The sequence below is a fragment of the Schistocerca serialis genome, chromosome 3 (assembly GCF_023864345.2).
Source record: "Schistocerca serialis cubense isolate TAMUIC-IGC-003099 chromosome 3, iqSchSeri2.2, whole genome shotgun sequence".
Classification (NCBI taxonomy): Eukaryota; Metazoa; Arthropoda; class Insecta; order Orthoptera; family Acrididae; genus Schistocerca; species Schistocerca serialis.
Window position 1 is genome coordinate 763,132,047 of NC_064640.1, and position 15,989 is coordinate 763,148,035.

The 15,989-nt window shown below is 44.6% G+C and overlaps 1 protein-coding gene across 1 annotated transcript in view; it reads right to left on the reverse strand.

Annotated features, from left to right (window-relative positions):
- The window catches only part of LOC126471206 (serine/threonine-protein kinase PLK1-like), a 259,036-nt gene extending 251,867 nt beyond the window's left edge, over window positions 1-7,169 (reverse strand). The window contains exons 1-2 of the mRNA XM_050099320.1: window positions 7,068-7,169; window positions 6,466-6,942 (exon numbers count right to left, since the gene is read on the reverse strand). Coding sequence (XP_049955277.1) covers window positions 6,466-6,942; window positions 7,068-7,169 — 579 coding nt within the window. The remainder of the gene's footprint in view (window positions 1-6,465; window positions 6,943-7,067) is intronic.
- Window positions 7,170-15,989: the final 8,820 nt, after the last annotated feature.

Below are 15,989 nucleotides of genomic sequence, written 5' to 3' on the forward strand. Positions count from 1 at the left end.
CACATGCAGTTGATGTGTAGCGAAGCATCGAAACGCGCTGTGGTATTATAAGTTATTAACGCTCAAACCTTGTTTACATCATGAAGATAGTAATAAATGAATTTTCTTGTCTGCGTACTCTTTCGATCATTTCCACTGATTTTGTCGTGCTGAAACACCCCGAGAAGCTTTTTACGTGGGGTAGTGGGAATGAAATGCCATAGAATGTGAGACCTTTATATTAAAAACCTAGAAAATGATGCATTTGACCATCTGAGAAATGAGAAAGCAGTTGGTAGCGGCTGCAGTATATCCCGTGTAACGTGAGTCAGGCGCCGGAAGGAAGCCGCGTAACAGCTGGCCGCGATTACTCAGCAAGGCGCAACCGCTGGCTCTGTAGTCACCTCTCCCAGCTCACCTTGCGCACACAGAAACACGCCCTAGATGCAGATTAATACTGAATCTGGTACTAAAATGAGCCCTATTGGTGAAGTTTGCGCGCCTGATGGAACGTTTACATACGACCTAGGTGTGGATTGGTGGTAAAGGGCACCTAAATACTGTGTGTGTGTGTGTGTGTGTGTGTGTGTGTGTGTGTGAGAGAGAGATGCATGCTCCTGTGACACCATCTGATGAGCCTGCTCGAAAATAAATTAATGGGACAAAATACTGATAAAACTCTAAAAGCGACTGGTTGCATAATGTATCAATATGGACTGCTGATAATGTATTATACACGATCAATTTCGGACATAAAGAGCCTTCTACTTTAGTAGAGATTCAAGAAATGTATAACTTTACTGATACATTGTCGGCAAGTTAGCCTATATCGTAGCAAGTCTCTTGCTACTGGAATATCAGTTCTACTCGTGATCAGATGACGGAAAAACTTGCACAGGAACAGTCAATCCCTTGAAAACACTGATTCAGTAAACATCATTCCAACATCATTTGAGAAATTTTTAGTCATCGCCTTTTATTGTAGATTCGTCAAGCTCCTCATTAAAACTGCACCATATGTTCTATCCCAATCAATAATCGAGGTTCACCTAGCGGGTGTGGTGGGCTACTGATGCATAATAATAGAGGAGTTAATTGGAAAACTGTAAATGTTCCCTGGCGCTGAAGTTATAAGGCGCTTTGATATCTTACTAGCTGCGGGGAAATCTGCACAAACCATTTAGCAGAAAGTTTGGCTTTATCGAACTTTTTATGCAAGTGATGTTCCCCTGCCCATGAGCTAAATACGCAGTCGACACTACTTTGGCAGCTGGTAAACTTCATGGCGTCACATCGATTCTGTTAAAGACGCCGTCATGGTAGTATTTTAGGTTCCGTCGGACTTCTGCTACTGCAGGAATGGCGATTTAACGATGGACACGAATACTGGATATGAGGTTCAAAATAAGAATTCTCAGCCCTCTAACGCAAATACTGGACGCTGGAAAACATTTCCTACGAAGACAAGCTCACCATTTTGTATTGCAGTAATTAGATAAAGTTATCAATAATGTGAAGTCCATCTCCAGCCACTGTATGATGTGTATAGTAAAACTTATTGGGGCCTAAATATATTTCTCCATTCAATTTCCGGCCTGGTCCAGGAACATATCCAATTTTCAAACCAGAAAACAGTGTCTATTGAAGGTATTTACTTTAAAATTGACGCGTTTCCCTGTAGTGGAGCATCTCCAGAATTTCTGCACATACTGAAGATCGCCTCCTACCGCGAAACGCGCAAATTTTAAAGTAAATGCCTGCAGCAGATACTGTCTTTTTATTCGAACACTCTGACCTAACATTCTGCAACAAGCGGAAGTGGGTTGTTCGCAAAGGTGAGAGGGAAATTTAGTCAGAGTACAGGCCACTACATATGTACAAATTTATCGGCGGACCGAAGGAACGACCTAATTCGTGGCAGCCTACACACGTCCTGACCGACTGCACTATGCGAATACGGCACCGTCCTGTTTTGTTTATCTTAACTTCATTTAATTTATGTTTTACGAGATCCCGTTTGGTTTTACACAAAGAAAAATTGGGGCTTAACTTGGCTGCTTTAGAAGGAAAAAAAGTGGAGAGGAAGCTGTGGACAAAGAAGTGGCTAACGCAAAGACAGAAGTTCACCCACCCTCTGTTAGGGAGCTGGGAACTGATGATTTCCGTAATTATCTAGGAATGGATGGAACCTGCATTTCGGAGCTGCTGATCATCAAACAATTCCTAACGAAAAAGAATAGTCATGAGAGAGGCTTTCAGCTGCAGGGTGAGGCTGTTAGCTGCATTACGTTTTCTAGCCATTCGCAGAAGTTTATAGGACCTCATATTTAGTGCTGCTGTATCCCCGAAATTATCTAAAATTATTCCTGACACCTGCAATGTGATTTATAGTTGCCTGAGGAAATACATCGTGGTAAAGGAAAACAAATAAAAGATGTCCCTGTAAATTTGAGAAACTTATTTCAAATGAGAAGACTACTAGAAATCGTGACTACGCACATCATTTAATAGATACAACGGATATGTAAGCAATGAAGCATTCAGCAACTGTTAGTACTGAAAAAACTCGCGCACTTTGTCATAGCAGAAGGCTTGGATATAGGCTGGACTTCAACACTTACAACGATGAGGCAAGTGTATTTTATGAATAACGTCCATTGACTATATTTCCGTTTTTAGGTTTTACTTCCGATACGTGTTTGAAATAAAATCTCAGATCTAATTTGGTTGCATTTCGGTTTTTAGTTCTCATTTCTGACAAGTATCGGAAATAAAACCTATAAACCTAAATACATACGGCAGGCGGATTTTTATTCACAAAATACACACCTTTTACGCTATGCGCTACACAAGCCATTACGGATTCGTTAAAAATGTAACAAATGCTTCATTTCTTTCATCACTATTTCTACACTCCTCGCACGACGGGTCCCACGAACATCTCTAGTTTTTAATTTCTTCGGAAACACTGCCAGAGTTTCGTCCGCCTCGCAGTCTGTAGAACAGCATTTAGTCCCGTGCGCAGCGACAAAAGGCGAACTTTTGTCGGGCGGTTGGAAAGACAAATGACGACGCTACACATGACAATTTGTTGGGTGAAGTGTGGGCGGTTGGGGGTGGGAGTGTTGCCTGTCGTGTGGTACTATCCGCCCAATATCCCGCTAACAAAAATTCGTCGGTCGGTCGGTCGGTCAAAACGCCTCACACGTCCAATCTGTCGGTCGGTCGGTGCGTGTGTAGGGCCCTTAAAGCTTTTTAGCCGACAACCCAGGTACACTGAGATGGCACAGTTGTCCACAAAAAGCAAGGGTTCCATATCGAGTGTCTCACCGTCCTAGCAGGACGATCCATTTCATATATGTTATATTTGTTCTTTCGGACATGTCCGTACGAAAGAACAAACACCACATCCATAATTACGGCGAGGACGACCAATTTATCTCTTCAGTGCAGATGCATACCGGGCTCGAACTTTTATGGGAACCGGCGAAATGCCGCGAGTAATGATGATAATGGGCAATGGGCACTACATCAGTGATGTGTGGGTGTTGAGAATTTGGGTCTGACGGGAGACGTGCTAGGGTAGTCCATGCATTTGTAATGACCGTTGTGTCCGGGTGGCGCAGTGATCAATGCATCTGCCAATTGAGGAGACCAGCGTTCGAATCCCGGGCTAGCACAAATTTTCAACTTTCCCATTTAAATCAATGCGCACTGGCAGCGACTGCCCATGTCCTTGAATGAGCTCACTCGAACTGAATCCAGCACTACTGACAGAGGTGCACAGTGACATGAACAGAGCTGAACAGCAGTGTGTGCGGCACCCAGAGCACTGGCTCTAACAAGACAGGTTAGTCAGTATGAAAACAATTTCTGCGTTTCTGATCTCACTATTTGGCGTGTTCGTGTCTTCTTCGTATTCTTACAGAGAGATTTTGGCGCAAGTTCCATAGTGCCGTCGTTACATTATTCGTAATGTGTGTACTATGAATGTACCTTGTATGCACCAAAATACTCATCCATAACGAATTCAACAAACTTTCTGTATTCACTTTTCAGTTGCCGCTTTCATAACAGAGTGTACATTAAATGAACTGAACGTCGATATAGGGCTACGCTACAGACGCTGTGACGACGACCCTTATTTCGAATTCAGTTTCATAGGTTTCGTTACCTCATAACCCAAATGTGTTCCGCACAGATCCGTCTCTCAACACAACCAAGAGATAACGGGGTGGGACTTGGGAGCCGAGTTTTTATACTTAATACGTGATTTTTGACATATGCATAACACTTGCACACATATGGAGCAGTTTAGGAACATTTCAATATGCGATCTAAACTAACTCCGATTTCCCTGTGAGTTTCAAATTAGCCGTGTCAATTACAGCTGCTTCACTTCACCAGGCAATAAAGGACGAAGACAGCCCAAAGACGCTTTTTTATCGGTGAAACATTTTGGAAAAAAATATACCTTCCAATACCAACGAAATGTCTTAATTGTACTTAACAGAGCTAACACTCGCCTGTTGTGGTTATAGCGTCACGCATAAAGTCACATCGCATATTGCTTTTACCCTTATACGGAAATAAAACATGGACGATAAACGTTATAGAAAGAAGAAAATAGACTTCGAAGAGTGATACTAAAGGAGACCACTTAAGTTAAATGGGTAGATCTGATAATGAAGTGATGCTGAACCAAATCGGGGAGAAAAATTTATGGCACGAATTGACTATATAAGGAGGGTTCGGTGGATTTAAAATTCTCAGGCATGTAGGAAGAGAATTTGATAACGTTAGCAAGTGTAGGGGTAAAAATTTTAGCGGAAGGCCAAGGCTTTCTTATGGTAAGCACTTTCAAATAAATGCTTTCTGTAGGAATTCTGGACATGTGAAAAGATTTGCATAATTTAGGACTACAGCGTAGAGAGCGGCATCAAACTGTTATTCTTTGGAAAAAATACCACAACAACTTTCTCCGCTGGAAGCCTACCGTGAAAACGCTGAAAAAAATTCAAGGATCATCAGTTCAGTATCATATCGAAGTTTCACCAAGAAATCATTTACATTCGACGATAGAATTAAAATACTGAGCGCTGTGCCGTGTTCCGTATCGGTAAGCTGGTTGCAGCGGTGTTTAAATGGCTGGCGTCCTTTGAACTTGGCAGCGGTAGCTCGGCAGTCGCACATCAAACTACTTCGAGCATAACTGAAAAACTTGACCCAACGAATTGCTCTTTGTTTCAGAGTCATTGGGTACAACTGCGTTTTCCATTACTTTTAGAATGATTTTCAAGGGAAGTATACATTCTGTATTGCCGTTGTAACAACGCCAGTTCCTCCCCTGTACAGCTTTTGGGTTGCAGAAGTTTTGACTTACCTTTTATTTAAAGCACTGACAAAATCCTGAGTACTGAAACAATAACATTAAATATGCCACCAGTTGAGATACACATGTAATAGTTGTCGATCTTACTGCACCTCGTGGGAATACTAATTTACGATTACAAAAATTCGGCTAAATTATGTTTTATTTGCATGTAGGATAGCATCAAAGCATGCACGTTTTCTGGTGGGGCTCCATGCTTCATTTTTATCTACCTGACCCGCGTGTTATCCTTAGCCCTCCGAGTTTTACCGATGAAATAGCGATGCGAGATGAACAACAGTTGTGTTATTCCACAATGTAAATGTTTTACAAAAATGCATATTTCAAAGTATCATAGGTTACATATTCTTGCACGCATAGTTAAAATAAACTTACAGAGCGTGCAGATTACAACTATTTACAAAACTCATTACCGATACCTTTATAAAATTATAGCAATATTTTCTTCTGCAGATGAGGGTGAATTACGCAACTGTGATATGTTCACTATGAAAATTATCCGTAACCAGGCACATCTTAAACGTCTGAGAGCCTATATGTATACAAACTACGGACTGCTCATCAACTGGTCACTGCATCATGTAAAACGTAGTTAAGAATTTGGGATTGGCAGCAGACCATCTTTTTAAGGTAAAGCTGTGTATAACAGACTGGCTGGTTAGCACACACAGTGCGTCTGCCGCAGCCGGCAGCTACATAAATTCCCACGGCCCAGGTCCTCAGGTGGCCGACCCAAAGGACAAAGGTTGTGTTAGTGACAAAAAGCGCCCGGTAGGACAGGATGCGGCCGCCACCGCTCTGACGTTTCGTATGGGGCGTCATGCCGCTTCCTTTGTCTTCCCTGCAGCTGGCAACGGAGCCAGACAGCCACCCTGCCAGCAGCCCTGTTGCCGCTTCTCCGCTTAACAGGTGTAACACACGACAACTGTCAAAGGAACCCAAAGGGCCGGCCGTCTTACTCTACATTTCCCGTATTCCACTATATAAATGCCAATGCCAAATTCACGCGGAGTGTCTGAGATAATATTTCGGGTAAGGCGCAGGGCCACGAAAACCAAAGGCTCTTAATAATCACAAAAAGAAAAAAATCTTACCTTTCCGAGGAATTTGCCCTTTAGATAAGTCGTACGAGTGGTGGGGTCGACAATGTACTCCGCGACGGGCGCCTCTGCATCATTGTTGCGGCCGCTGTAGCTGTGCGGGTCTTTGATTCCAGCGATGCCGGAGTCCAGCGAGTCGTTGTTGTTATATGCTTCTGGTTCGGCCTCACATGCCAACAGCAAGGCACTGTTGAGGCCTTTGAACGCGTTGTCGTGCTTCTCGATCGCGAGGCTCATGGTGCGCGCTTTCGGTGGAGTCGTCGTTACGAATGAGTAGCAGCTAAGTCGGGACGAGGCGCATGCCGGTCGCTCGGCTGTGACCGGCGCAGACGCCGCCTGAACTTGAACTGACGTTTCTTGAAGCTGCTGCCGGGCCCACCAGAGGCGCTGCGGCGCGCCGCCCGTGACGTCACGGGCGGTGTCTGTGCACTGCCCTAGCGAAGCCGCGGCGCGCCGGCAGGCCCGTTCTTGCTATTAATAGTACGAGCCGACCACGCGCAGTCATCACGAACGCTATGACGACTGCACGCAGGTGCTCCTACCGTTGTCCTGTTCTAAGGTCGCGGCAAATGCTGCGGCTCTGTCAGTTTTCTCACCAATTCCTGTAACCTGTTGCTTCGCCTGTCGGAGGACATGGCCTGCTTTTCCGCGGCGCTATCTTCTGAGTAGCAGATCGAGTACGTACCAATGATATCCATGGGTCGAATATTTGAAACCTGCATACCTATGGCCGAGCGGTTCTAGGCGCTTCAGTCTGGAATCGCGCTACCGCTACGATCGCAGGTTCGAATCCTGCCTCGGACATGGATGTGTGTGATGTCGTTAGGTTAGTTAGGTTTAAGTAGTTCTAAGTCTAGGGGACTAATGACCTCAGATGTTAAGTCCCATAGTGCTTAGAGCCATTTGAACCATTTGCGAATACCTATTTCAAATATTACAGATTTCTTCTTCGTTATTCATTTTATTTAGTTTTCTTATGTATTTATATTTCTTCTACATCATTAGATACCCTTCGAGGAAGGCAGACCTGAGCGAATATACCATTGAAAACCTTTTTTGACAGACATCTGCCTTTGCAAAATTATTTAGTTACTTTTATCCTCGCTGATTTTAGTTATATGCCGTGATGCCGCTGTCTAAGTAATGTTTCTGTGCGTAACGTTTCGTTCCCTAATACTGGAGACATCCTTAGAGGTTGTAAGGATTTTGTTAGTTCTATTATTTTATTACTTACTTTTTCTTTTCTTTTTATACCCCATGCAACACAATTGCACCATCATCAGTGGCTGCCTGACTGATGACACAACTGTTGTAAGATCCAAAGAAGAGCAGTGCGTCTCGTTATAGGCTCATTTAGTAAAGTTCATCGTGTCACGGAGATGCTCAGTCAACTCCAGTGCCATAGCTGCAAAAGAGAGGTGTTCTACATCTCGATATGGTGTACCGTTAAAACTCTGGAAACGTAGGTTCTTAGAAGAATCAGCCAATATTATTCCTGCTTTGTACATCTCGCGAAAAGACCATAAAGATAAAATGAGGGTCCCGAATCGATACTGTTGCTTGCGAGCAATCTTTCTCCCCGCGAAACATACTCAACTGGAACAGGAAAAGAGGGAAGTGTCACTAATATATAAAGTACATTCTGCCACACAACATGAAGTGGCTTGCGCAATACAGATGTAGATATAAACTGAAAAGTAAAAAAAAAAATAAAAAAAATAAAAAAGTTTTACAGTGGTGATATCTGCCTCCTCACTGTACAGGGTGTAACAAAAATATACGGTCAAATAAGGAAAAAAAAAGAAAAAAATGTTACATGGATGCGAGTCCAGAAACGCTTTGTTCCCTTATTAGAACCCATTTTCTACAACTCTTCATAGTACATTAGTCACTGGAAACACACAGGTACAAAAAGTACTAGCATACCACGTCAAACTCAGTCGTACATGAAATATTCAAAATTGTTTCTGTAAGCACCGAGAATCGCATCAACCCGATGTCGAGTTGAATCCTGGGTGCGCTGGTGTATCCGTGCAATACTACGAATGGTTCGCAGCATTCCACAACAATCACTGCAAGTACAACTTAACCAGACGTAACCAAAGAGATATTTTGGAAATTTCATGTAAGAATTTCATGTGGTACGCAGGTACTACTCTACAAATCGAACCGTAGAAGCGCCCGCAGTGGGAAATACACTACTGGCCATTAAAATTGCTACACCAAGAAGAAATGCAGATGATAAACGGGTATTCACTGGACAAATATACTATACTAGAACTGACATATGATTACATTTTCACGCAATTTGGGTACATAGATCCTGAGAAATCAGTACCCAAGCACAACCACCTCTGGCCGTAATAACGGCCTTGATACGCCTGGGCATTGAGTCAAACAGAGCTCGGATGGCGTGTACAGGTACAGCTGCCCATGCAGCTTCAACACGATACCACATTTCATCAAGAGTAGTGACTGGCGTATGTGACGAGCCAGTTGCTCGGCCACTATTGACCAGACGTTTTCAGTTGGTGAGAGATCTGGAGAATGTGCTGGCCAGGGCAGCATTCGAACATTTTCTGTATCCAGAAAGGCCCGTACATGATCTGCAACATGCGGTCGTGCATTATCCTGCTGAAATGTAGGGTTTCGCAGAGATCGAATGAAGGGTAGAGCCACGGATCGTAACACATCTGAAATGTAACGTTCACTGTTCAAAGTGCCGTCAAAATGCGAACAAGAGGTGACCGAGACGTGTAACCAATGGCACCCCATACCATCACGCCAGGTGATACGCCAGTATGGCGATGACGAATACAGGCTTACAATGTGCGTTCACCGTGACGTTGCCAAACACGGATGCGACCATCATGATGCTGTAAACAGGACCTGGATTGATCCGAAAAAATGACGTTTTGCCATTCGTGCACCCAGGTTCGTCGTTGAGTACACCATCGCAGGCGCTCCTGTCTGTGATGCAGCGTCAAGGGTAACCGCAGCCATGGTCTCCTTGTTGTCTTGCAAACGTCCCCATCTGTTGACTCAGGGATCGAGACGTGGCTGCACGATCCGTTACAGCCATGCGGATAAGATGCCTGTCATCTCGACTGCTAGTGAAACGAGGCCGTTGTGATCCAGCACGGCGTTCCGTATTTCCCTCCGGAACCCACCGATTCCATATTCTGCTAACAGTCATTTGATCTCGGCCAACGCGAGCAGCAATGTCGTGATACGATAAACCGCAATCGCGATAGGCTACAATCCGACCTTTATCAAATTCGGAAACTTGATGGTACGCATTTCTCCTCCTTACACGAGGCATCACAACAACGTTTCAGCAGGCAAAAAATGGCTCTGAGCACTATCGGACTTAACATCTGTGGTCATCAGTCCCCTAGAACTTAGAACTACTTAAACCTAACTAACCTAAGGACATCACACACATCCATGCCCGAGGCAGGATTCGAACCTGCGACCGTAGCAGTCGCGCAGTTCCGGACTGAGCGCCTAGAACCGCGAGACCACCGCGGCCGGCTTTTCAGCAGGCAACACCGGTTAGCTGCTGTTTGTGTATGAGAAATCGGCTGGAAACTTTCCTCATGTCAGCACGTTGTAGGTGTCGCCACCGGCGCCAACCTTGTGTGAATGCTCTGAAAAGCTAATCATTTGCATATCACAGCATCTTCTTCATGTCGGTTATCTTCGTAGTGTAGCAATTTTAATGGCAGTAGTGTAATTTGATCACGTGACTTGACGCAAAACTGCTTCAATTTGTTGGATACACCGGTTCCCGTCAAATCATCAGAGTTAAGGAACGTCGGGTGTGGCCAGTACTTGGATAGGTAACCGGTTGGGTACGCCATATGCTGTTGGCTGCTTTCTCTTTGCCTTCACAGCAAAGGAAACGGGGTGGTAGCATGAGGTTTCTGATCACCTGAGTTTGCACCAGTGACTTGGATTGAATTCCAAACCTCCGCACAGTGACTCATGAAGTGAGGACGTGTGACACAGTCGATGGTGAACCGTCCGCCGGATGGGGATGTCAAGCTCGGCGGTCCCCGGAGGAGTGGGCAGCGTACCGACACCGGGTTTCTTCCTCTCCCTTCTCTTATCACCAACCACGCTAAGCAATGCACTGCAGTCACCTACACATATCGGATGCATTTAAAACATGCACCTCCCAAACTTTGCGAAGGAAGGGTGCCATTGTGTGCGAAGGACGGAAAAAGCTTTCTAATTAGGTAGCTGAAACTGCCCTTCGGGGTCTCCCAGCCAACAATGCCATACACATTTACTTTTTACGTGAGCAGGTACAGCAGTATTCCAGTTGAAAGTAATGCTCGTTGTTACCTCGCAGTGTATGCGTGAAAAGTGATAGCGGAAAATGCCTTTGCGGCAACCGCGGCGGTTTGCTGTTGACGCCATTAAATTTATTGACAATGAGAAGAAGAAAGAAATGACTCTGTGTAATACTAACACTATAGACGTAATACATTTTTTTTTCAACCGTATTTGCTGTAATGCTGTGCATACGAGAGAGATGGCAAGTGTGTGGTGCCATCTGCTGGCTCTTTGTGAAACTACAACTTTCAACATGCAAATTTAATTTTTGTATGTGATTATTTTCTGGTTTTGTTTAACATTTATACGTGTAAGGCTAAAAGGTTAACACTGAAAAATATTAGTAAGCAACACCTTTCTGTGAGTGCTCAATAGGACACTGTGGCACTTTACAAATAAATGTTTGATCCGTGATAAATACACGGCAGTAGGAATGTGGCTAGCGAGGTATGTGACCGGACGACCGATCTGATCGCCGTGTTCGTTAAAGGGCCGCCCGCTCTGGGGGAGGGGCGTGCGCCGGCCCCGGATCGAATCCTCCCGGCGGATTATTGCTTCAAATGGCTCTGAGCACTTAACTTCTGAGGTCATCAGTCGCCTAGAACTTAGAACTAATTAAACCTAACTAACCTACTGAAATCACACACATCCATGCCCGAGGCAGGATTCGAACCTGCGACCGTAGCGGTCGTTCGGGTCCAGACTGTAGCGCCTAGAACCGCACGGCCACTACGGCCGGCCGGCCGGATTAATGACAAGGGTCATGTGCCAGCCAGCCTGGAAGTGGTTTTTAGGGAAGTGGTTTTTAGGCGGTTTCCCACATTCAACTAGGTGAAGACCGGGTTGTTATTCGAGCTCCGCCTTAGTTACACGATTGGCAAACATTTACAAAACTTTCTTACACTTCGCATGTATAACACTACACTCAATCTGTCCTGGGCTGGTAACAGTTTGGTGACAGGAAGGACATCTGGCCACATCTTAAAGTAACAATGCCAAATCGGTTACTATCCATGCCAACCCTGTGCAGATGCTGGACAAACAAATAGTAGGATGATGGGGCTATGAGGACAATTTAGATCAAATTGATATGCAATTTAATAAATTGATCACTTAATTACCCCTATCCCCTGATGACATCACGAGTTTTCCCAGCTGGCACGTGAGTTCCTTCTCCCACCACCCCACTGAGAAATTCCGATCCCTCGCCTGTCCCTTCCCCCTCCTTCCCCATCCTTCTCTACCCTCTCCTCCCCACCATCCGGAAAAGAAATTGCTGGAAACTTTCTCAGTCTGTATTGAGCTGCCAGACTGGGAAGATAAATATAGTATTTATTTAAACAGTTTCACCTTATTTATATATTTAAACAATTAGGAACAATTTCACAGTGTTTATTTATTTAAACAATTTCTGAAATCCATCCCTCAATCACTAACAAGTATAGCTGGAATGTCTTTGTGTGCTCATATTAGCAATGTTTATGTGTACAATTTGTGGGAATATTCTTTATTTTAACAATTTGCAGGAGGAATTTTCTTGTGTGCAACCCACTCACACATACGAAGTTCGACCACTACATCGTATATTTAAAAAATTAGTAACACTTTCCGTAATAGATCGAGATAAAAAGTAGTTCAGTTCCGATATACTGAGCCACCTGGATCAATTTGTTCTACAAAGTAATGGATCGCTATTTCTCCGATCGCCCAACGAATACCGTCACGAAATAAATGTCAAAACAAGTCACTGCATGTAAATACACTGTTAAAAATCTTCCTATCGCGTCTTCGCACCGACTGCAGAGCAGATGTGCCATGGGGACTGCATCTTCCTGCGCCCACCCACACACCGGCTACTTCGCCGTGACCACGCCACAGCCGCCTGCCATCCAACATTAAGCGCGCATCTCCCAGTATTAGCGCGTTGACCGCACAGAGACTGTCGATCAATATTGAAATTACACGATGCATTCTCAGTGCCCACAGAGCTCCACTGCCCGTGACAGCGGACGCAAGCTACATTTTTTGTGACCGTCCGACAGCCAGGTCATCCCACAGTTGTGCTCCCCTTTATTGGAGAGAAATTGAGAATCGTGCTACAATGTCACTTGCTGATAGCATCACGAGATAGATGCGATGAGACATTCTGTTGACATGACAACTCGTCGAGAGTGGCGGTTTGGACCTCGAGTAATTGAGTAAAATGCGTTGAAATTACGGAAAACCTTGTAAAATTACGAACATTGATGAAAAATGCGTAAAATTGATGAAAATGTGGAGGGATGAGGGTACTTACTTGCTCGCCTGGGTGTATGGAAGTCACTGCATTCCTCCACCAGTGCGGTTGACAGCCTATGGTGCATACTATCCGTACTCTATGGGTTTAAGTCTTGAGGAATACCCCGTTGTTCCACACACAGTTATGCATTGTAAGTCATAAAACTGAAACACGCAGTGTCCGAAGATTTGAGGGTCAGGGTGACTACCATCTAGGACACCAAAACAGCGATCACATACCTGGGTGTTATATGCACCACGAATATTAGGACTCAGTGCTGTGGGTCTCTTCGAAAACAGAACACCGAGACATCTGCTATCCCATCTCTGTGGAAGATGAGATTAAAGGTAGAGAACATCACCTTCGGATACCTGTTTTGAAACGTCCCACAATGCCGCAAACTCTTCCTGTTTCCCTGTTTCCATATACTGAGATGTCTTCCACGTTTTCGTCAATAAGAAACACCGCCTCTGTCTTTTATTTCAACCTTTCTGTGCGTTGCGGGAGCAGATTAGCTTACACCATGCGTTATTCAGCTTTCTGTGAGAGTCAATAGATGGAAACATGCTAATGTCGGTTTAGTGCCTGACACAGACCTCAAAGTCATGGTTGAAAAAGAAAATGTATAGGTATGTACACTTATACACTGCTTGGATGTGATACAGCAAGAAAGCAATGTATCAAACAAGGTTGTGAAAACACAACACAAGAATCCTCTATTGTCATTGACACGGTGTTTCTCCTCCTCCCCTGAACCATGGACCTTGCCGTTGGTGGGGAGGCTTGTGTGCCTCAGCGATACAGATAGCCGTATCGTAGGTGCAACCACAACGAAAGGGTATCTGTTGAGAGGCCAGACAAACGTGTGGTTCCTGAAAAGGAGCAGCAGCCTTTTCAGTAGTTGCAGGGGCAACAGTCTGGAGGATTGATTGATCTGGCCTTGTAACATTAACCAAAACGGCCTTGCTGTGCTGGTACTGCGAACGGCTGAAAGCAAGGGGAAACTACAGCCGTCATTTTTTCCGAGGGCATGCAGCTTTACTGTATGGTTAAATGATGATGGCGTCCTCTTGGGTAAAATATTCCGGAGGTTAGTCCCCCATTCGGATCTCTGGGCGGAGACTACTCAGGAGGACGTCGTCTTCAAGAGAAAGAAAACTGGCGTTCTATGGATCGGAGCGTGGAATGTCAGATCCCTTAATCGGGCAGGTAGGTTAGAAAATTTAAAAAGATAAATGGATAGGTTAAAGTCAGATATAGTGGGAATTAGTGAAGGTCAGTGGCAGGAGGAACAAGACTTCTGGCCAGGTGAATACATAGTTATTCAGAGTTTGTTCATGACACAAGATGGCTTAGTGCAGAACATGACAGATGCTCGCTGGGTACGAAGTAGCCACGTGAGAGAGAGAGAGAGAGAGAGAGAGAGAGAGGGGGGGGGGGGGGAGGTTGCTTTTCCCAGCGTCCTCTGCCGATGTATCTGTCGTTGTCAACTAACTCAATCAGTATCTGCACAGCAAGGGCGATCACACAGAGCAGCTGCTTCCCCTGACCTGGCATAGAAGGTATGTGTTTTGGAGCAGATTGTGCAGGTACTGCAACTGGAAGTAGCGACTTGAGGTGGGAATTCCCCAGCAAAGGACACCACCATGGACAAGTGTGAGTTCAGCTGTGGGGTGACCTAACAGTCAGATAGTAAAAAAAAAATCTAGCTTGCATCTGCTGTCATGAGCAGTGTAGCTCTCTGGGCACTGAGTATGCATAGTGTAATTTCAACACTGATCGACAGTGTCTGTACGGTCAATGTGCTAATACTGGGACAAGTGCACTTAACAGTACACGGCTGGCAGTGGTGCGGTTATGGCGGAGTGGATGGCGAGTGGGTGTGCGAGGACGCATTATCCTGGCCGATGCAGCCCCCGGCACATCTGCCCTGCGGTCGGTGCAAAGGCGTGATCGGAAGATGTTTAATAGGTGGCCCAGCCTGTTAGAAGCTAACTGTTTTCTATCATGATTTATTACGGAAAGAGTTTCTAATTTTTAAAATATGCAATATAGTTGTCGAACATCGTGTTACGAGTGGGTAGCACACAAGAAAATTCCTCCTAAGTATTGTTTAAATACAGAATATTCCCACAATTTGTTTAAATAAACATTGATATTACAAGCACACAAAGACATTCCAGCATTACTTGGTACTGAATGTGGAATCCATCCCTCAAATTGTTTAAATAAATAAATAAATAGTGTGAAATTGTTCCTAATTGTTCAAATAAATAAATAAATGGAGTGAAATTTTTAAAATAAATACTATATTGATCCTCCCAGTCCGGTAGCTCAACACGGACTGATCGAGTTTCCCCGCCATTTTTTTCTGGGTGGGGGAGGAGAGTGGAGAGCTGGGAGTTGGAAGGAGTGGTCGAAGCATCGGGAATTCCCAGTTGGGTGGTGGGGGAAGGGACCCACCTGCCGGTTGGGGAAAACTTATGGTCTCGTTAGAGGGTGGGGATAATTAATTAATCAGTTTAAGTAATTTGATATCAATATGGTGTAAATTGTCCTTGTACCCCCATCGTCCTACTACTCAAAGGCACAAGAAGACGAAGAAGAACAGGGGGTATGTGAGCCGACGCATGCTAGAGTGCTGAGAATTTTCATAATGAGCGCTAACAAAAGGATTATTTGTGTAGATAAGATGCTCAGACCATTAGTCATGGAAATGTATTACGATTAACCAAGTGTGAAATAGCCTTTTGACGAAGCTGGAGGCGCTGGCAACATCTGCCGACGTGCGAATATCCACGGTAACTTCTGGACAGACATACGGAAAAATCATTCTAATTGGGCTTCTAAAACTGATCTACGGGGTCTTCCACCCAACAATGAAACGCGCATTTACTAT